This window comes from Passer domesticus, chromosome 5 (genome assembly GCF_036417665.1).
Source record: "Passer domesticus isolate bPasDom1 chromosome 5, bPasDom1.hap1, whole genome shotgun sequence".
Taxonomy (NCBI): domain Eukaryota; kingdom Metazoa; phylum Chordata; class Aves; order Passeriformes; family Passeridae; genus Passer; species Passer domesticus.
Window position 1 is genome coordinate 80,369,739 of NC_087478.1, and position 23,466 is coordinate 80,393,204.

Here is a 23,466-nt window from a genome sequence, read left to right on the forward strand (position 1 = left end):
AATGTCATAATATTTGAAAAACGATGACAGTGTCTTATCCTATTTCCCCATCCCCCCTAAACCAAACTCTTCCTTTCCCATGTCCAGAGTCATAAAAAAAAAGTAATCAGAATACTCTAGGATTATAAAGATCTGGCTCAGAATTTATGAATAAAATCTGGCACTGCTCCTGTTATGAGCTGCCTTAATGACCTTGTAGAAAGACAATTTCAGTTTTTTCCCTGAAGCTACTTCTGTGTTAGATATTAATGTCATGGTGTAACCCCAGGTGGCAAACAAGCCCCACACTGTCCCCTGCAGTGGGATGGGGGAGAGAATTAGGAAAGTGATAAAATTCATGGATGGAGATAAAGACATTTGAACAGGTAAAGCAAAAGCTGTTGCACAGGAGCAGCATGGAACAAGGAATTCCTTGGGCAGGCAGGTGTTCAATCACACCATCACTCATTGGTGGTTGAGAAGACAAACACCATCACCCCAAATTTTCCCCCTTCCTCCTCCTTCCCCATCTTTTTTTGCTGAGCATGATCCATGTGTTCTGGGACATCCCTTGGTCAGCTGGGGTCAGCTGTCCTGGCTTTCCAACCTTTTGTGCACCCCCAGCCCTCTCGCTTGTGGGTTGGGGTGAGGAGCAGAAAAGGCCTTGGCTCTTCAAACACTGCTCAGCAATAACTAAAACTGAATTATCACCTGTTTCCAGCACAAATCCAAAACACAGCCTCATACCAGCTACTGGGAAGAAAATAAGATCTACCCCAGATAAAACCAGCACAATTAAAAAAAAATAACCAACAAGCAAAGTAAAGTTACCAAAGTACTGTGGTGCAACTCGTTTAATTCTGCATTTTTGTGTACATTTGCATTGCCCAGTGCATGCAGAACCATTCAGAATTAGTTCTGTGTCTTACATTGTGTCTTATAGTGTCATGAGGGATTTTTTTTTTGTTCAGCTGTGAAGCTAATGGGAACCACAGATGCTATCCAAAGCCATTTTGATAGACATAAACTACCCAAACAATAGGCAGTTGAAGAAAAAACATTTTCAGTTTCTCCTCAGTGTATTGCTGTGATAACTGTGTCCTAAATTCAGAAACAGTACAAAGCTTTGCAAGTCCATTGGCTCTCATGGACTGCTTCATCTGAATTAATTTTGCATTTTATTTATGTAGTTTGAAAGTAGAATAGCTTAGTCACCTCCTGAATTCAATTAATTGCTGGCATATTGGACAGCATCCCAATAAAGCCATTGGGTCTGCTTATTTTAGTGGTGATTATCCCATCTAATCCCATTCCCTGCTCACTCCCAGTGCAGTTCCCCACTGGGAAGAACACAACAATTTCTGTTATGCCTGGAATGAATGGAGCATTTCAGTTCCTCTGCATGAATTTACTCTGAACTCTCACAGTGACAGATTGTTGGACAATTTCAGGCTTTGCTGATGCTGGTGTAAGATACTGCATGAAATTCTGACAACAATACGTCATTTGTTCCGAGGAGAAAAACTGCAGTTTTGGAAAAAGCACAGACAGGGACGTACTCAGTCACGCGAGGAAGGCACTGGCAAAAATGGAACCAGACTTTTCAAAATTCATGCCAGAGTTGAACGCCAAGTTTCTCATTGAATGGAAAATAATACTGTTCAATTGATAATGATCATGAAGATATTGAATGCAATGCCTTGTTAAAAAATATTCTTTTTTTCTTATTTCCAAATGCAGTTTTTGGAGAGGAGATTTAATCACTCTCTTTAAAGAGGCAGTGGTGGTACTTCTTTATTCATAATATACTATGAATATTCATGTATTCAAAATCAGTCAGACCAACAGTTGCAAGTCTGAGCTTAAGTCACCCTCAGTATTAATGACACTTTGGGGTGAAGGATTTAATTTCTGTAGCTTTGGATTAATGTTTTATTAGGGTGGCATCTTTGGTGGACCCTACTCAGAGATTGGGAAGTTATCTAAGGTCAGTACTGCTGTACACAAACTACCACTAAATTGTGTTGTGTTGGTGTTTTGCTGGAGGGTTTTTTTGTTTGTGATAGTGTGTTAATAAATTTCTGCTTTCAGATCCTACCCAATAAAGAGGAGCAGACTAGAAAAAGACACACTTTGTTAACAGGTTTTTTTATTTTAATTTTTTTACCAGCTGGAGCAGAAAGAGACAGACACTTAGCCCTGCTTTTTACTGCATGATTCTTGTAGCACTTATATCAATGTTATCATATCCATTCAACAAATTGGAGAAGACCTTCTGGGGCTGATTGTTTCTTACTTAAACCTTAGACAACCAGCTTCTATCTCTGCTAGTGATAGTGGTACCTGTGCACCATTATACTTCCAATTAATTCTTGATACAGTTCACTTTCAAGGTTCATTTCATTTCTGTTTCACTCTCAAGCTCTTTCTCCAGACAACACCGGGTTTATCTGGGATTCATTTTCTTAATGCAAAGTGTGTGCAGCTAGCTGTATTACATATCAAATAAAACATTTTTCTGCCAGGCAGCCTCAGCAGGGTTTGGCCCTTTCCCTGCACAGTGGAGCATGGTTTTTGTTTTCACTGATCTGGTAATTTTTTTGTGAGTCAGCAGGACATGAATTCCACAGTTCAGGCATTCAGTAGGAGTGGGAGGAGCTGCCTTGATTGAATCTACTGAATCAAGTGATTTGTCTCAATGCAGATTGTATTGTGGTGCTCATAAAGAGCTTTAGGAAGTTAGAAAATAATGGCAATGTTGTGTTTCTCAAGCCTAACTCCCTTACTTTATATGTCTGCAACAATATTTTGTTGTCAAAGGGAGATCAATGTAATGGACTCTGTTTTATGCTGTAAAAAAATCAGAAAAAAGCAAATTAATCACATGTTATGTTAAAACAAAATTTCGCTTTACGCAGAGTTATATTTTGTTCAAGGGTAATGCTTTAGAAAATGAGTCTATAAAAGCAGCTCTGTTTTATGAGAAGCAGCATGTGGAACTGGCTGCAGGTTTCTCATGTGAGAGGGCTGAAGAGCCAAAAGTGGACAGGTGCTTCAAGCACCTCAACAGATGCTGTTTCTTCATCTTGGAGACTTATTGGTGACAAAGATTCAGAGAAATAGAATTTCTCTGAATTCTACAAAACATAAACTTTCATTCTCTTCTTGTTCTAGACTAGAAATGAAGATGAAAGATCAGCAGATGAAGCAGAGCTTTGCCTTTTTTGCCTCTCCCTTCCTGCTGGCTTTGTACTTGGTCAAAAAAAAGGAAGAACAAAAGGAAGTTCAGTCTTTATCCTTCCAGTCAGGTTGATGTCCTTGCTCTGTGTTTCTGCAAATCTGTGGAAAATGCTGGGTACTCTCTTGGGAGAATTGCAATTTCTCTTCCATCCTTCTTGCACAGTAACTTCTGCCTAATTGACTTTGCTCCCATTTTCCCCTACAGAAATGATATTGTTCTCAACGTGCCAGGTGTTTTGTGCTTCTCACCTGTTAGTTTGTTTTCATGTCTGTTATCTTTTTATGTCTGCAATGCCCCAATAGTTCTACCCACAATGGCGTGGTTGTTTCTGTGTTTCTGTTTCCTTTTCTTTGATTAGTAGTACATAAATCACACCTTTCTAGAGTTTGGGACTGGCTGTCCAGTGTCTACTACTGGGGAGATAAAAGTTAAAAAAGCAGAGAGGTTTTGCAACTGAGTAATTAGTTAATAGCAGAAGTTTGGGAGCGTTGTCCAGTATACAACTGGAGAGATAAAAAAGGAAAGAGAGGTTTTACTTGCAGCTGAGTAATTAATTAATAGCAGCAGTTGCCCACTCATCCTCATGACCTGTCACAGGGTAGATAAGAGTCTTTAATCTTCAGCTGTACATTTTTGTCATCTCTGTCATCCCTGTGTCTCTGGGGAACTTGCACTGAGACTTAAGGAGCTGCAAAGCCTGAGTGAAGTCCTCCAGGCAAGCCAGCTCTCCTGTTTAAGAATGCAAACAGTAAAATGTTTTCTTCAAGGAGCAGAAAATGAAAGCAGTTAAAAGCTTCAGGCGTGTGCCACAGCTCCATGGCACAATAAAGCACCAAGGACAGATTAGGAGTTTTGCAGGATGTCTAAGGATAATTAAGACAGATGGCAACCTCAGACATAGAAGCTGTACAGTGGTAGAGAAGTGCTTTTGTGTGCTAATCTTTGATATGAAGGGTTGCAGAGAATAATTTTAAAGCAATTATTGCCATAATGAGCAGCAGTCTTGTACCATTGTTTTCTTCTTTTGTGATCTGTCCTGCCTCCAGCTTAGCAAAACAGAAAACAAACATGAAGTGCACCTTCAGAACAAGGTCAGATTTACCAAGGATTGACCAACTGCAGAAAGTACCTCAGCACTCACCTTATACCCCTAAGGCACCTTGTTTTTATGGTGTGTCTCTGAATTCATAAAAACATTTGCAGAATGTACAGTGTGTGCTGGTAAGCACACACTGTAATAAATCCCAGAAAAGCACTTGGAAACAAATTAACCAGGGTCACTCTCCTGATGTAGTGTCTAAATGACCCAGTACAACTGCCCTGCTCCTTTGTAACAGGTAGGGGCTAAACCTGCAGTAAGATACTGCAAATCCTGCCCTTTTCTTCTTGGGGTTGGGTTTTTTTTTGGTTTGACAGGTTACCTGCGAGCTCATCTGTCCTGTCAGGTATCACTCCCCAGTTCACCCTGCTCCCCTTCCTGAAGGAGACCAGGAACAGATGTTCAAGCAGCAGAGTTGTCTGAGCCACCTCACTCCTTCATTCGTCTGCCAAATCCTACCCAGAGAGCAGACTGTGTCAGCTGCCCTGCCTTCCAGCACCTCAGAGGGAGGATGAGGCCAGCTCACCTGGTTTTCCACCAAGACCCATCCAATCTCCTTCTTTTTTTCTTTTTTTTAACTTAATTACACTTTTCTCTATACCTTCTAGGTTTAGCCCTGGCTCTCTTTCTCTGACACAGAAGCCTGACTCAATTCCACCTTCCTTTCTTCCCTGTGCCAAAAATCTCTCAGCCCTCTTGCATTTCTACATGCAGGGAACACACACACACACCTCTGCAGCTGTGAGTGCCAGGAAATGGGGCTGGAGCCCCTTGCAGGCATGGAGCAGGTGTGTGCAGAGAGGAGAGGCAGCTGCTTGGAGAAGGCAGAGGCATCTTTCAAGGCACCCCTGTACCTGACTTACTTCATTTCCAGATTTCTGGTTAACTTCCATCTGTACTATTTCACAAAAGTGACCTGGGGATGGTGTCTGAGTTTGCCAGGCCCTGCTGAGAACGAGGGGGTTTGTTCCAAATCAGAGAACCTGAAGAGTAAGGAAGCTTCTCTGTTGTTAGGAGCAGGATGCTCCATCTAGGCCTGGCATCTACAGGCTTTTGTACTGAGTTCTGTCTTGCAGAATCCTCTGAAAATTATTCAGGAAAAAACAACTTCACATGTTTCTTTACTGGCAGCCTTGGGTTTTTAAACCATCCCAATTTTTTCTTCCTCTGTCACAGCTAGGCATCCTGTTCTAACTTGAAAATTTCATTAGTGTCTTGAGCACTTCTCAACCTCACAACTTCAGAAGCTGCAGATTTTCCTATTTCTGCTGAGTTCTCACCATGGCAGGGTGAAGATGTGTGTGCCAGCAAGCTGGGAGGACAGAACTGCAGCAACATATTCATTCATTTGTTGGATAAACATTTCAGGAAAGACTACACTGAGTCACCACATTAAAAGCTGTCCTGTACATCCTCTTTGGGACCACTTTTATAGAATAAATGTAGAAGTCAGAGCCAGTTAGTGCAAATCATTTTGCAAAGGAAGCTCTGCAGGCTTTTAGGAGCACACCTGCACATGCATGCTCTGATCTCATGTACACCTTATGGATAAGCTCTCTGAACCTGGCCCATACTCCTTTCTCAGAAAGGAAAAAGGAATTGTTATCTCATATGTGTGTATAAGCTTATTTTCTGTAAAAGCTCAGCCACAAAAACAATCAAAACATGGTTCTTCCATGTTGATCTGTGTTTTAGACAGAGCTACTCCCTTGTGATGCATGGAGTAGCTCTGTTTAAAATACTGAACCAATTTGATTTTGCCATTTTGCTTGCTGTATGTGAAATCCTAAGCCTTTCATTTTAAGGAAATAAGAGCTGGTTTAATGTTCTCTGTATCTGAGAGGATTAAAAGGATATCTCGAACCTGAAGAGGTAGCCTTTATGGATTCCCTAAATATGTAGTACTAAAAATGGAGTAGGTGAATGAATATGATTTAGATACTCAGGAGCTGATGCCAGTGCAAGCCTTAGTGCAGACAAGGCTCTGCACCAGCATTTCATGTCCATTCAAAACAGATATCACAGTGATAGTTTAGGTGCATTTGTTTTTGCAGGACAGAAGTGAAAAAGTTCAATCTGACTGTGTGCCAAGAAAAATGCACTGTTTGGCTGGACTGAGACTGAGCTGGGCTTTGCTTTGATAAACTAAAATTTCTGCCCACATGACAATTGGATTGTACCAGTGATGCTTTTATTTAAAGGATAATCACCAATCCTTTGTTTAAAGTATAATCACCAAGCCTCTTCCTGACTCGCTGTTGAAGTGGACTGAGTATGTTTTTACTTTAAATAATCTTGTTTGCCTACAGCTGAGCTAAAAAGCCACTGCAGAGTGTGATGCAGTGCCCTAAACACAGGTTATTTTAGCACAGGGAATCTGAGACATCTGCATGGCAGTGGCACACATGAGATGTTGCTCTAGGGGAGCAAGGCAGCAGCAGTTGGAGGAAGTGGATTTCCTAGGATATCCAAAATGGCATGAGCTATTGACATTTAAGCAGATGAATGGCATCCTGTGGAATCTTGGACTTGCTCTGATGGAAATAGGAAGGAATATCCACTGCCAGGTGAGCATGTGCTCTCAGCCTTCCTCTTTTTTGTGAAAGGTGCAGGGTAACAACACAGCAGCCTGTATGTGTTCAGGTTTGCCTTCCACCAGGAAAATTCGTATTTTCTTCAAATCTAAAATGTAATTATTTGTTTCTACTAGTCTACAGTGAAAAAAAAGGCATTTCAGACTTCTCCAGGGAGTGTTGATGATAAACTTTTCATATAGCTTCCCTTTCATGTCTAGGCATTTCTGATAGAAACACCAATCATTCTTTAAGGATTTTAAATCCTCAGATGTTCAGAGGTTTTGTGTAGCTGGAAAGAGTTTTCAGAAACCGGGAGGTGATATTGTTCTGCTTTGAATTATATAGGAAAAAGGACTTAGAAAAATAATTGCTTCATGAAAGGTCCCTCGTGACCAAAAGAGGCATGTGCTGCAGTAGCAATACTGTAATGCCTTATATATGATTGTTATTATATGTCATATATATTATATTACATATGATATTTGAAGGAGTTGAAGTGTCTATAGGAATTATTGGTTTTCACCCTTAAATATCAGTGCTTCAAATAATTTCTTGTTTTTAGTGATGTGACATATGTCACATATTCATTTGTGTGATGTGCCTTGAAAGTCAAATGCTTCTCTGATTTCTGTCCTGTAAAAAGTGGCATTATTTTTTTTTTAAGGAGGGGAAGCAGGATTAAGATTCAGACATTTATAAGGAATTTATGGTTTGAGATGTTCTCAAGGGTGAAGTTGTGAGGGGGAGAGTTCACACAAAAGCAAAGAACAGTTCACCAGTCCTTCAGGCAGAGGGAAATCCCAGGATGTTGACAACACTACAGACCTGGTGATTCCATCTACACTTACAAAAAAAAAATCAGTGTACAAAACCTCTGGCCTGTATGAGGAAAACCTCTCCCAATGATCAATTTGATTAACTAAAAAACCCCTCTAAACTCCCCAGCTTTCCTGATCCAAATAAATGCATAATTAGAGAAGATTTCATGGTGATTATTATTAAAAAGAGTATGGGTTTGGCTTTATTTCTGATTTTATGTTGGCAGTAACTCCAGTTCCAAAGCTTTTGCAGGCTTCAGAAGAACTAAAAGCTGAGTTTTGCTTTAGACCAGCACATACCAGTAAAGAAGGGAATAAAATGGGCTCATTTCACTCTTTTTAGCAGTATGGCCAATTTCAAAAATGTCTCCTCAGCTTAAAATAGTGAAAGTTTCTAGAATTGATGGTACATCTGAGACTAAAACAGCCTTTAAATGCACTTCCTGAAAGCTGAAAGATGTGTTTGCTTGTATAAATGAACTGGCAGGAGAAAAAAAAAATATTTAGGAATATATATTTAATATTGGCCTTCAAAAATGGAACTTCTTTTCACTTTGTTAACTTTTCTTGCAGAAATAAAAAGCAATACAGGCATTGCACTATATGTGACAATAAGAAATTACAGTTTTCTGTTTATTCAACACATTTGGAATCTCATTATTATCAAATGGAACTTGAGTCTCATTGCCTACAAGCAATAACAATTTTTTTCATTCTCTGCTGCCCAAAGTGACCAAATATAGATTAGTCTGGAGTTTATTGTTCCTGCTAGAACTGATATAGAATAAAATTCATTTTTAGATACACAGGGTTTTTTTTTTTCCCTCCTTCCTTCAGGCTGCTGAAGAATGCACAGAATGAAGTTCATTTCAGAATGTGGTATAAGAAACTTCTGGCTGCTCTCCAATTCTGTGCTGGACAGTCCCTGAACAATGAATTTTCTAAGGAAGAAAAACTCATCAGAATTCTGGAAGACATTGCCACAAAAGTGAAAGCTGCCAGTGACCCAAAAAGAAAGGTTTGTTAAAAAATACTGCACCTTCCATCTGAGTGTCTGTAGGGAATTTTATTTTTTCTAAGGTATCATCTTTTTCTTTTAATACTCTTTACATAAATAAACCAAAGACTTAACTAAACTTTATATAAATTTTTCTGCTCTGAAAACAGGTAATAGATATTTGATGGGACAACTCTCATCACTGTTACTCTGGAGGTCTGCAGATCTTTTAAGCCATTTGAATTCCATCATCAGTGGTTTCTCAAATGTACCTGGAGGTGGCCAGAAATAATGGCAACAAGGCTGATTATCATTTCACTGAGGGGAATGCTCACATTCAGCACCTCACCCCAAAACATTTCACTCCTGTAGAGCTGCAGCATTTCTTGAAAGCTTTACTAGGAGTTGTTCTTGGCAGGCTGGACATATTTCTTAGCAAAGACAACCAGAGTGGAATGTAGCCAATATCTCAAATACAGCCCTCGGCAATGAACACTGAACACATATCTGCAGAGATGCCTCCCTGACACACTTGCAGTTGTCTTCTCCAGTGGGTGCAGCTTTTATATTGCATAGGTACTTTTCGAGTTCTGAATTGTTAATTTTCCAGGACAGCTGCTGTTTCTTAGCTGCTGGGTAAAACTGCTTCTTGTTGAAATCTCAGCAAGGCAGAGCAGAAAGCCAAATAAAAATATACTTGCCACTGCTGGTTATCATGAACGATATCATGAATCTTTCTGCCTTGTTAAGGATTCAAAGGTTTTCAAAGGGTTTCTCAGAAAACTCTCAGTGCTGCTACTGAGAACAGCAAAGCAAACATGGAAGTAAAAGGACAAAAATATTTGCAGAAGGAAAGTCCATGCAAAGAAAAAGAAATAGTAGTAATACATTATGCATTACTAATACATAATTCAGATTTTAGAGATTAATCTCAAGGCTGCAGTTACTATGATACTGAGAAGCTCCCAAATCTTGCAGTTAACAGAATTAGGCAAGGGAGATCACAGTGTTGAGGCAGCAAGCAACAAATTGGGAAAATCTTAGGGAAGGCAAAAAATCCCATGAGATACAGCAGAGCAATACACAAGGCTAATCAACCCCTAATGAAGGGTGTTGAATCACAGAATGGTTTGGACTGCAAGGGACCTTAAAAATCATCCAGTTCCAACCCCCAGCAATGGGCAGGGACGCCTTCCACCAGACCAGGTGGCCCCATCCAGCCTGGTTTCACAGGCAGAGATTTTTTCTGACATCCAATCTAAACCTTCAGTCTGAAGCCATTCTCCCTTGTCCTGCCACTCCATGCTGTTGGAAACAGACTCTTTCCATGTGAACCTATGGTGCAGTATGAGCTGGTAGCACATCCAGGCAGAAAAAGACATCAATGTGGAGTAAAATTACAGTTCTTATTTTTAATGCCCCAGTGTGACCTCATTAGCTGTTGTAAGGTCACACGGATGCTGCCAGCTCTGGAAATTGCATTGCTTGTTTAAAGTACAGAAAGGCAGTAAAAAATAAATTTTAAAAAATTAAAAAGAAAGAAATAAATAGCTGTTTTTGTGTTCTTTTGCGCTGCAGGAGGTGTTGCAGGTGGAGCTCAGCAGACTCCAGCAGTTCTTCCAGGAGGTGAAGCTCTGCCGGCTGCCCCTGAACCCCGCGCTTGTTGTGCAAGGCATAGAGGCAGATGTAAGTGTGATCCATCCCATCTTCAATTTTGGTCTTTAGTCTAGAGGGGAGAAGGAGAGAACGCCTGCATTCAAGTGATCAGGAAATGATTATAGTGATATCAAGCATAAATCATCTGGTTGATTCACACCCAGCCTAATCTCCTTCAAACCTTTGCCTTTGCTGAGGCAGAGGTGACAGGAGGGGTGGGGTGGCTGCTGCATGTGTGTCACACCAGCCAGAGATTTGACCTCTGAGCAGCCCATTCCCAGCTCAGCTGCCCTTTTGTTGTGTTGGCATTGGCAAGGACACCTGGGAGCTGGGACCTGATTGCCACCAGGTAGCCTCTTGTATTTGCAGGGTTCCCAAAGTAAGGAATGATGAATCTGACTCTATGTTTTTAGCAGGCTAATTTATTATTTTATTATTTATATTGTATTAAAGAATACTATACTAAACTATACCAAAGAATACAGAAAGGATACAGACAGAGGCTAAAAGATACTAAAGAAAAACTCAAGACTCTTTCCAGAGTCCTGACACAGCTTGGCCATAATTGGCCAATAAGTCAAAACAATTCACACCAGAAACCAATGAAACAATCACCAGTTGGATAAACAATCTCCAACCACATTCCAGAGCAGCAAAACACAGGAGAAGTAAATGAGATAATATTGTTTCCCTTTTTCTCTGAGGCTTCTCAGCTTCCCAGGAGAGAAATCCTGGGTGAAGGGATTTTTCCAGAAAATATGACTGTGACAGTAGCTCTTGGTATTTTTCCCATCCAAGACTCTCCCATGTCAGGTATGGGAGCAACAAAAAGTCTAGAGCCAGCTGTCTCTTTGCTGAGTTGGCTGAGAATTGCTAAGGTGTTAAATAGTCACACTGGCTTATCTGTATCTACAACCCCTATTAAACATGACTTAAGGATAAAGGAAACAGCAATGCTCTTCAGTATTACTTGACTTGACTTTGACTGCAGTACTACAATTCAGTTATTCATTGTTCAGAAATATTTTCATAAACAACATAGAGCCGGGAGTTAGCTGATCCATCTCTGGAGAAGGAAAATGTATCCAGCATGAAGAGAAAGAAAAACCTGAACAGCCATATATATTGCCAGTTATGACTGCCTAATTACAGCAATTTGTGCCCTATTTTTGTTATCTGGCTCATTATCCACAGTAGACCTGATTCTAAGAGGTGCTGATCCTTTCAATTGCCTCTGACCTGTGTTCCTCCAAATAATTGCTATTCAGCCTTGATCTGGCTGAGAACTGAGGTCCTCCAGCACCCCACAGGCTTGGGCAAATTGTGTGTGGTACAAGTCAGAAGGATCTGAAGCCTGCTGCTGCTCCCTGTTTTCAGACTTTTGGAAATAATGACTAATGGAAAGGTATCTCACCATAAAGTCATGCTATTTATACTGCACCAGCTTGGATGGACAGATACAAAAATGTTTAAATCTAATATATTAAGAGGTTGGGGGTTTTTTTGTTTTTTTGGTTTTTTTTTTTGTTTTTTTTTTTTTATTTTTTTGTTTTGGGGTTTTTTTCCCATTTTTCTTATATCATTATAGACCATTATCTTTCTATAAATACATGTAGTTTCTTGATTGGACTGTACGTCAGTATAATCATGCAAATGAGAACTTTTAAGTGCTTATAATTACCTAAATTTAATTCATTTTGGTGTCATCTATTGATTTTACCAGTAGCAAGCCCTGCTTCCAGCTCTATCAGAGTCACATCATCCCACAGCAACCTTTCAAGCACTCACCGAGTGCTTGAAATTGGCAAAATTCCGATTGAAATGGAATGATTTCAGTGGTGAGGGATCAGAATTCCATTACTGATGACGGCTCTGGCCCATCCCAGAGGTCTGCTGTGGCTGGGACAAAATTTGCATGCTGGTGGTATGCTTTGAGATGTTCAGATGAAAAGCTGCAGACAGCTGTGTCTGGTGGAGCTCAAATTGAGCCTCCCTTACACTGCACCCTGTGAGGACAGCAGCAGCTCTTGTGGGTGCTCATTATTTCCAGAAACCAGGCCATTAATTGACCATTGTCTCTAGCTGCTTTTGAGGGGTTTCCCCAGCACATTTCTTTGGATGTTTTTAATGAGGGTAATAATTCCACCCCAAACCCTCACAGGATTTGCAGTGCTTGGCTCGTTAAAGCTTTTTGAAGCCCTTTGAGATCTTCAGGTGGAAGGAGCTGTAGAGCATGAAAGTCAGAGTTTGTGCTTAATTAAGATAAATTCCACATAAAATAGAGCATGATTTTCAAAATTTGCTGTATCCTTAGCCAGAGTGAGGTAATCAAAGAAACTGGCAGGTTCTTTGCTTCCATGGCTGATTGGGCAGGGCTGGGTTTTTTTCAGAAAACAGTGGGACCAAAGGCTTTTCAATGCTTTAAAACTCATTAGTTCAGTCTTATATAATTCATCCACCCAGCTCCAGGCAAAGCTTATTGTTGATAGGCCTGGATGAAAATGAAAAAAACAATTAGTACATAAAATATTATCTGTTCATATGGTCTGATATTTAAGTGAAGCAGGTTGTCTGGGGACAAGAATTTCTTGTTTTCAGACCCAACGAAGCAGTCAATAATATCAAGAATTATTTATTTTTGCTGCCACTGCTACTGAGCAGTGTTGAAAGCTGGAATCTTTAGAGGTATTGTATTGGCCTGGTGTTTTGTTTATGTGACACTGTTGTTGTTCTGTCTCATCTTTCTTTCCCCTGCAGTCATGTTCTTATTTTACATCCAATGCCTTTCCCTTAAAAATCTCCTTCATCAATGCGAATGCTCCAAGTGGAAACATCAATGTTATTTTTAAGGTATGTTCTTCCTCCACTCCTCAGGTCTTTTTGTATGGAAAATGATCATTCAAAATTCACCTAATTTGTGTTTTAAACCTTGTGTCTGAGAATAGTTGATTTAGCTCTGCTGCTTGTTTATCCCTATTATTTTTGACACTAGAACTTTTAATGAAACATGTTGAGGCAATACACTGAAGTGTCACCTTTTTGATCAACAGAGAATCAAACAAATTATGGCAGTTTTTCCCTTAGTGAAGACAACCAGACTAGAATATAAAGTTCATATTTTAAATCTAGTTTATTAATGAGGGCAGGTCTCAGAGAAGAGATAGATCAGAATGACTGAACCCTCAGCCTTGTCTGTATGTCTCTAAAAAATCAAAATACTGTAGTGTTAGAGGCTCCATTTGCCACACAAAACTAATTCTGCCCCTGTCAGCCAGTGTGGGGGAATGGGCTGAGGAAGATGGAGCTGGAGGAGGGAGCAGAGGGGCTCTGTTTCATTGGAGTTACTTGGAGGAACTGACTCAAAATAAACTCTGCTTTATTTTGCAGTTGTCACCTAGAAAAGCTTCAGAGTGCAGAACAGTCTATCCGCAAAAGACAATTTTAAAGTTATTTCTCTTTTAATAGAGCAAAAGTCTTTCCTAAAAGTGGATATTGGTTTTAGAGTAGGACACAAGTTCATAAAATGGCTGATGGGTACAAAATGGTTGGTTGCCAGTGACATTATTCTTAGGTATTTTGCAGAATCATTTTCCAAATGAGAAATCTAAAAAATGGATATAAATAATTTTTTAAACCTCAGATTCTATGCTGTCTTAAATTAACTTGCCCTTTAGAGCAGCTGTGATTCTCAGAAATAGAAGTAAGCTTTCCAGGCTTGCTAAGGGGAGAGATTAGCAATTTTAAGTTTTTCTGAACATTTAGAAACCTGGTTCATGCATTGTTTCATCTAAGAATCAGTATTAAGTAGCAGGTTTCTACCTACTTTAGCAAACACCTGCTCATGGGGCTTTTAAACAATTGCATTGGTTCTACTCAATTTTTTTCCTACCTACTAATGTTCAGCAAGCAACTCACTGTCCAGTTGCTGTAGAAGTATTTTAGCTGCTGTCACCTTCTCCTGTCAGCAAAACATTATGGAAAATACCTTGTGCTTGTACTATAGTTCCATTGATTATTCATGACAGTTAACTCATACATAAATGATAAGCACAATAAATGATAAGGGTATCTTACTAAATTGTCTTCCCACTGTATATGCGAGGGAAAGTAAGTGGAGAGAATAAGATTTTTTTTACATTTTTAGATGCTAAGAAAAATTAATTTGAGTCTTTTGATGAGAGAAAAATAGATTCAGATATTTTATCTTTTTAAGATGAGTTTGTCTCCTCAAGTACTTATTTCCTGGCAGTAAATGTCTGTAGATTGAAATGCTTGTGTAAAAAGGATGTAATGAAAGAACAAGGCAATTAAAACACCAGTAAAAGTTATGTATTTTACATGGAGTGGGTTGGGAGAAAACAAAAATTCAGGGCTGTTGTTTTCGCAGGCCATTTACTCAGCCATGGTTGAAAATAATCTCTTCATTAATTCTTGTGGCTACAATTAAAGGCCCATTTCACTGAGATTATTGTTTGACTAACTCCATGGGGAGAGAGGTCATCACTGCTGGACTGAATATGAATCATGTTATGGATAAAATGTAAATTTGTGATAAAATTCCCTTGCAAATACCAAGTTGTGAGGCTTAATGTGAGACAAACACTGTCATTTGTGCAGAGGGATCCAGCATTAAGTAGGCTTTAAAATGTAGCTAAATTAGGATCCTACCTCCGGATTAAATATCCAAACTGTAATAATTACATAGGAATAATAAGCAGAAAGGCCACATTTAAGCAGGGATTATTTGTTAGCATCTCAGTGGCTGCCAGATCTGTCCCTCTGTGTGTGCCATCTACTCTGTCCTCTCCTGAGATTATTGACAGGTAAGTAGGAACTTTGAAGGAAAAGACAGAGTTACTGAATTGAATGTAGCTGCTCTGGTGGGCAAAGTCCCAGTTAAATAGGGCATTATTTCTGTCTGGTATTGAAGAAGAAAACTGAATTTTCACAGATAGGTGATGATCTACGTCAAGATATGTTGGTCCTGCAAATTATTCGCCTGATGGACAGCATTTGGCTCCAAGAGGGACTGGATATGCAAATGATCATTTACAGGTGTTTATCTACAGGGAAAGGACAAGGTCAGTCTTAAATTACAAAAGGAGCCTGTATTACATTATTCATATGTCATGTAAACAGTGGTATGTAAGATTTATTTATTCTGCCTCTCTAGAACTCATTGGATTTTGCAGCAACTAGAATTTTTCCAAAAGCCTCAACTCTAGAGGTTAGCAACTAGAATTTTCCAAGCCTGTCAACTTGGAAAACATTCTTAAATTCACATATCAAAAAGAGGGCTTTGGAGAAAATTGGCCATAGCTACTGAAGTTTAAATCCAGTGTAGCCCTACATAGATGCTTAAATGGGCCTCGATGCATGTGGTTACACAAAGTACCTGCAGATGAGGGATGACAGCTTTGTACTGTTGATTCTGAAATATTATTCTTGTCATTTGTGTTGCTTAGGGCAGGCCTGACTCATCTGAAAGCTCTATTTCTCTCTTTTATGGTTGTTGTAGCAGGGATACCGATTGCTTGCTGCAGAAATCTGCTGACAGCAGTAAGCTGCCTATATTTCCCTGACCAAATCTTCCACTGGAAATAATCCTAGCTCAAATAGAAGGCTGATGTGTCCAGATTACCTGCTGCACAAAAGCTATTAAAATAGAAAAAATTAAAAGAAATTCGTTGCTTTCTGAGCCACAAAGTGAACATGAGAGAGGAGGAATGATCTAAAGGAAATAAGAGAAAAGTATAGATGGGTTCAGACAAAAGGCATGTGGTGGTGGTGACCTGGAAAAATCTCCTCCCTTCTTTGTGGGATGGGAATCAAAGCTTGAAAGCTTCTGCTTCAAAGGCAGATAATACAAGAATACTATTTCTGGACATGACATTACATATAGACTCCTCCATATACTAATGCTTAATTTGATGTTTGCCAAGAGAGATACAGGGATCATCTGCGAATAATATTCTCTCCCTGACAGTCTCTTCCTTCCAGCATCATAGCAACAAAAACTCCAACAGTTTTTGCAGATGTCTTTCCTGATGAGTTTGTGTCAGTGCTAAGATAATTGATTTGCAGTTAATAATTAAGGATAAAGGACAAGTGACATGCCTGTGATCACACAGGGCACATGTACCTAAACCTTAGGGAGGTTTGGGTGCAGAGTTTTTCCAAGTCCTAGGCTAATGATTTCCTCCATGGCCACCTTTCCCACACAAGGGGGAAGGGAGATGGTAATTTCATGGTCATGCAAACAGAGAAATCACTTTTCACTGAAACTCAGTGAAAATTTTCACTGTAATCCAGAGAAAACTGAATAAAGCATTGGTAGAATTTCACTTTCCAGGCATGGTGAAGCAGAGGAGCCTGTCAGCAAGTCAAATTTTTACAGAAAGTCCTTGTGTGCTGCAGAGCAGCAGGGTGACATGCCAGGGACCACACATGGGGACAGGCATGGAAAGCCAGGTCTCAGGAACAAAAAAAGGAATTAAGTGCATGCAGAAGAGACAGAGGATTCAAGTGAAGCATGGCAAAATGCTTGGCTTCTCTCTGCACCTCAGAGTCCCAGTTTGTGACGTACTGGGTCAGTATCACTGAATTTCTGAACTACCCAGTAACCTTTCTCCAAGCTGTGATCAGCATCACATAGTCCAGAATAATTGCTGCACCTTTCTAGACACTAAATACATATGAAACAATATATATAAATATATACATACATAATATATAAAATATATATTCTCTATATAATATATATAGTATAGTAGATGTAGTTATTATATATGTATTACATATATATCATATTATAATGTAATATAATGTTACATTATATTACATTATAGTACATTATATTCTATTTATTCTATTATGTTATATTTGTTATATTTATTGTATTATATTTATTCTATTAGAATATATAATATTTTGTAATATATTAATATATAAATGTAAATGTATATTATGTATTATATATTATACAGTGTATATAATACTTATATATATTAGTAAATATCAGATCCTGCTTTTTAATTTTCTTAGTTGTGTGGATATCCTACCCTCTTTGAATCTCACTAAATTGTTCACCTTGTTGGTACTTTGAGGCAGTTATATCCACAATATTGTTACTGATGATTTTATTTCTCCTTCACAGGCCCCATGCCCTTTATTTCTAATTTCCAAAGATCAAGAGAAAAATAGTACTGTTCTACATTTTGTGCTGCATTCATTATTGTTAAGCTTTTCAGTTATGTTTTTATTTATTTTTAGTTTTAAACTTATTTATTTATTTAATTTTTTATAACATTTATTTATTTTAATGTGTTTATTTATTTATTTTAACTTATTTATTTTTAGCTTTTAACTTCATGGGGTTTTTGGGATTTTTTTTCTGCATGGAATGATCAAACAGTCAATGTGCATTGTTTCTCTGTGTTTTTAAAGTTGAGGATTTTCCATTCAAACTCTTTTCCATCTGATTAGGGCTGGTACAGATGGTGCCAGATGCTACCACCCTAGCGAAGATCCACAGGGAGTCTGGGCTGATAGGACCACTGAAAGAAAACACAATTAAAAAATGGTTTCACCATCACCATCCTCTGGAATCAAGTTACCAAGAGGTAACATCATAATGAAGCTTATTACACATTTTATACTATGCCATGGGGGAAAAAAAAATAGAACCAAATTACAGCAAGCAGCAAAAACGAGTGGCTCAGACATGAGACAAACAAGTCTCATGTAGAGAAACCAGGGAATCCACTTAAATGCCCCTCTCTAGTTAAGGAAATATTGTTTTTTATCAGGTGCATGGAATTACATTTTCTATAAATGTGTGTCATAGTGATGTTTTGAAATTTAGTTGCAAAGTGAAGAGAAATTGAAATAGAAATTGTCTTAAACTCAGAAAAGAAGATTATTTTTTAGGTCAGCTCTTTAAATTCTTTATTTTATATAAACCACATAAAGTCCTGGCAGATTTCCTGTATTTTGGAATGACCATGCCACTACCTAGAGTTGCAGAAAGCTGTTTTATCAAAACCATCTAGTCACCGTTGAAATACAGATCATGCTTTTCATATCTCTTCTTCTCATAGGATCCCATGGTAAGCATCTCATTTTATGAAACTAGATTTTCAGCAGGAGCCAAAAAATTGTAAATTTTATTTATAGAAACAAAGGTTTTCCAAGGAAATCTATCAATTCATTTCCTTCTATCCATTTCTTTTTGAGTGAGCATGTTCTGAGGCCCCTGAGAAAATTTTCAATTTTTGTGGTTCTGAGACAGTTTTTATAATCCTTTATTCATTCAAACAATAAATTAGGGGCCAAAATTTTAAATTTAAAGGAGTGCTTTGAGTATTTAGCCCTCTGCAAATTAAATGCTTTTATAGCAGTTTGTTAGCAGATGTGTATTTTAAATATGTTTGGTAGTTTAGTAATTTTGTAATCATTCCACAGGCATTTTCCCATCTACATTTTGACTATGAACACTAGAATTACTCATATATCACTTGATTCTATTAAACAGGAGAGATCTGTGTAGAATGGGGTTTTTTTAATACAAGTTTGTGTGTTTACAGTTTTGTGGTAGAAGTGTAGACATTTCAATTCAAAAGTGAGGAACTGCTACTTATTGAGTTAAAACTTGATTTCTTGCTGCAGCTGCTGTTGACAAAAAGTACTATTCATGTGGAATATTCTAAAACAATTCCTACCCAATTTCTTCCAATTTTTTAAGTATATAAAATGCAGTCAGATCTGATTACATAGGAAATGCATAAAATTACTACTATGCATTCCATTTGTGCTTGCTAGCGAATGAACCTCTCTTTTTTTTACTCCTTCATAATTTTTTACTCGTACAGTACTGGATCTAAGGTGCTCAGAAAACTGGTGCAGAACAAGCTTTAATATCCTCATTTTACAGTTGGGTGAACAAAATCACAGAAAGCTCAAGTGCTTTATCCAAGGTCATCACAGTAAGTAGCACAGTTAGACATCAAATTCAGCCAACTCTTGAGCTGTGGTTTAAGTTTTGCTGTTGCAGGTGGCATCTTGCATCTACAGGGAATTCCTGAAAGCCTAAATAATCATTTGTCTTGGCTAATGTAGGTTTTGTCCAAAAAACATTAAGATACAGATTAGGATCGTTTGGGTTTCTATATTATATTCTATACATTGTGATTTATATTCTTGGGACATGAACTGAGTTCTGGAGAAAAAAAATCCATGGAGGTACAAAACAGTGCCGTGGATGTAGAACAACCTGCACCCTTTACAAAGAAAATGGTTACATTTGTGGATTTGCAAATAATTTCCCAACAGTTGTTTTTGCAATATGCCTGCAGAACACTGAACAGAAAATGCCAACTTCCTGACAAGAAGCTGTTTTTTTCTTAAGCACCTTTTGCCTTAAAGTTTTCTGTAGACTTCCAGGTATCTTTGGAAAACCTCATGCATAAAATTGTTCTTGTGCAGTAACTTTGAAATGTTTGAGTGCCATACCTATACCATTCTTCAGACCTGTCTCATAAATCTCTTTTCAAAATTGTCTGGTAAAATTTTAACAGGTTTGGTGTTTTTTTTTAACAGGTTTAACAGGTTACCAACAAGCATAACACTTGTAAAATTACATTTTTTAAAACAAAATTTATTATTTTTTAATCTTTAAAAATTATTTATTTTATTGTTTTTAATACCAATTTTATTTGTTTATCACAAATATATCTGGATATTTCATGCAAGAGATTTTTTTTACTCTCTAGGCCATAAGGAATTTCTTTTATTCCTGTGCTGGCTGGTGTGTTGTTACCTTCATCCTGGGAGTCTGTGATCGACACAGTGACAACATAATGCTGACAAAAGCTGGACACATGTTCCACATAGATTTTGGAAGATTTTTGGGTCATGCACAGATGTTTGGAAACATAAGAAGGTTGGTATCCATTTACACACAGTAAACTTTAAAGCACTGGTCTGAAATTTCACAGCCTTATCAATTCCAATTTAAAAAAAAAAACAACAAACCACAAATGAGATTGTGCTTTATTTTTGTTTCCTTCCTGTATTTTCCAAAATGACATGTTTTTCTTGTTTCTTGAAACTTCTAAAAAGTGTAGGAATGACTGGAAAAGGATTAATAGATATTGGAGATCCCTTTTCAGTGTAAAAGAAAACTGTAATTCCTTGTTTGGTCAGGAATTTGAATGATAGTAGTTTTTGAAGAAATGATAGTAGAATTTGAAGGTGGTTCAGAAGTGACCAGAAGAGAAGAATTCTGATGTCCATTGCTTTTTTTCCCAACAGAGGAGGGTTCCTAAAATGGATCCAAATCCATATATCTGTCTAATTGATAACTTTCTTCATATTCGGAGAAGGAACCAAATTTTCCAAATAGACCTGGACAATAATTAAATTATGCTTCTGTGGGTAAATTTGCCAGCTTTTTCATTATCTTTTGAAGTTCCACATCAAACCACACTGAGCTCAGGGGTTCCTTTGCAAATATCTGATTGCCTTGGTAGGTGTGATGTACCTATGTCATGCTAAGGATAAATCAAACAGTGTGATCATGTATCCAAGTTCATGATGTAAACATTTTTATGAAGGAATTAATTGAAATGGAATAAGGATAATATAATGCCAGTATGCCCAAAACACAAAGGAGATTTTACATCAGAGTAAAGAATGGATGAATGATCCCTTTTGGTGACAAGAGGAGTAGTTGTGTATGTCTTCCATCCATGTTTGCTGAAAATTTCCAGAACAAGTATCAGAATTTTTTCAGGTTTTTTTTTTTGTGTGTGTGTTTTTGGGGTTTTTTTTGTTTTTTTTTTTTTTTTTTTTTTTGTTTGGTTTGGTTTTGTTTTGTTGGGTTTTTTTTTTGGTTTTTTTTTTTTTTTTGGTTAAGCTGGCCTTTGCCTGTTCCAGACTCAGTGTGTTAGACAGACATAACAGCATGGGAGTATTGATATGAGGGAAGCTGATGAGGATAATAAGTACTTCCAAGCCAAGCAGTCAAAAGATTTAGTTGCAGTGCTGAGAATCATCATCCATCATTCCAGATATCCACCCGTAATCCTCCTCATTTTCTCTGGAATGAATAAAGCAGAGCAGAGTAATAAAAACATACTCATGTACACTCCTTGTCAAGTGCTGCATCCTTCTCCACAACACAACTCCTGTTGGAACCTAGCAGGGATTTCCTTGAGTAGTAATTTTACTTAAACAAAAAATTACCCAGTTGACTGAACAGCACTGTGAAAAAAATATAAGAGGGGACACAACAACAAAATTTAAATTATGTAATAGCAATAATAAAAAATAGATATTAATGTTACTGTTTTACAGCACAGTTATGCTACACCTTCTTATTAAATCTATGAAAACTTAAAATATAATCACTTCGACAAACATCAGCCTCTTCTCCCATTTCTCAGTGCAGTGTGTTGCTTTTAAGCTACAGAATAAAATCACACATTTAGGACATCCATTCATGGACTGCCCTCATGATTCCTTAGGAGCAGGTTACACCTAGGAGCAGGTTGCAAACACCATGGGATAATCATTGTTTTCCTCAAGCCCGCAAAAAACTGAGCAGATTCAGTATTAATGTTTGAGTGATACAGTAATAATGACTATTGCTCTGATTAGTTATACGCACATGTTCATAAAATGTAACATATTATTTGTAACACAAGGACACCACATTTTTACAGGTCACAAAATTACAGCTTCTCAAAATTTGAAGGTCTCAGTGCTGGTTGTATCTACTCATTCCCACAAGGCAAGTCCTGAAACAGCTTTGGCCTCTGGTTTCTTTAACAGCTCTTATATTGCACCTTTTATTTGAGTTCTTGTTAGATTTTTATTTGAGTTTTTTGCACTCCCAGAATATCATACTCTAAAATAATATAGAAAAAAACAGCAGTACAGTGCTCCCAAACCTAAGAATTATTAGTGCTGACCCTTGAGGGGTGTTGTACAGTAAAAATTTTACATACATTTCTGGGGGTCCACAGGAGCTTTAAAAATGCAAAGCATCTGATGCAAATCCCTCTAGCTGGAATTTACACACATCATACAAACCTTTTTTGTGTGTGAGTGTAAAATGAAATCCATGCAGATCAATGAAGGGTCCCTGCCCAAAGTGTATGAAACAATCATTCCTTCCAGAGCTTTGCAAGCTGACTGCCACAGCTGTCCCTTTCCTGCTCTCAAGGAGTGCTTTTTGCCACTACAAAAATCTAATTCCTCAGGAAACTTCCTGAGGATAGGTTCTGTGCAGCATCCAGTCCTTATTCTGAGGGAAGTGAAGTGCAGGGAGTGCTTTGGCAGCCCAGGGACTCACACACGTGGGCCGCAGCTCTTCTGTCACACCCAATGTGAGCCTCCAGGGAACCTGTTGGAGCTGACACCATCCATCCAGTCACGCTCACTTCTGCATTCCTGACTGTTAAGGCCACAAGAAGGGGATTAGTAAACTTTTCTACTTCCTGCCCTCATCTTTAAATGATATCCAAGAAATCGGTTCAGTTTCGGTTTCAAGTCAAAAATCAGTTCTTCCTGATATGAGAGAGAAGAGGAATCAGGAACTTTCTTTCTGTATCTGCCTTCACAGCGCAGTAAATTCTTTAAATAGTACCAATAACCCATCTTTCCTTGGATCTATGGTGCTTTGAGAAGGCTGCCCTAGAACAGAGGCTGGACAGAGCTAAAGAATAAAGCAGGGATTTATTAAAAGGATCTCCATGGATGCACCTTGGGCAGCACCAGAGCCCAGCCAGGGCTGCACCCAAGATAAACCAAAATGGTCACAAAATGGACACCCAGTCATGGGATCTCTCACTTTTATAAGTTCTGCTGCATTTGCATATTGGAGTTAGCCCCTGCAGTCCCATCCTGCTTGTTTTTCTCTCTGCAGCCCACGGGGTTTGTGCTCTTGGGCTGAGATTTGGATCATTTGTCCTTGGTGCCCAGCTGGAGCAGGAATTGTTTTGTCTCCCTGCTCTGTGCAGAGAGCTCACCATCCCCTCATGTGAAGTTCATACCCACACACCAAAGCAGCACAGAATGTGAAAATTATAAAAGCTAAA

At 38.4% G+C, this 23,466-nt stretch overlaps 1 protein-coding gene across 18 annotated transcripts in view; it reads left to right on the forward strand.

Moving 5' to 3' along the window:
• Positions 1-23,466, forward strand: part of PIK3C2G (phosphatidylinositol-4-phosphate 3-kinase catalytic subunit type 2 gamma) — a 241,376-nt gene that overhangs the window by 152,273 nt on the left and 65,637 nt on the right. For 17 of the 18 annotated variants that reach the window (XR_010362871.1, XM_064421395.1, XM_064421393.1 and 14 more), the window contains 7 exons: positions 8,551-8,731; positions 10,289-10,396; positions 13,124-13,216; positions 15,318-15,447; positions 16,719-16,955; positions 17,852-17,988; positions 20,137-20,306. Coding sequence is in view for 17 of the 18 variants with exons in the window: in XM_064421395.1 (XP_064277465.1) it covers positions 8,551-8,731; positions 10,289-10,396; positions 13,124-13,216; positions 15,318-15,447; positions 16,719-16,955; positions 17,852-17,988; positions 20,137-20,306 (1,056 nt within the window). In the remaining variant the exon portion in view is untranslated. The remainder of the gene's footprint in view (positions 1-8,550; positions 8,732-10,288; positions 10,397-13,123; positions 13,217-15,317; positions 15,448-16,718; positions 16,956-17,851; positions 17,989-20,136; positions 20,307-23,466) is intronic. The other variant, XM_064421394.1, reaches the window with a different exon arrangement.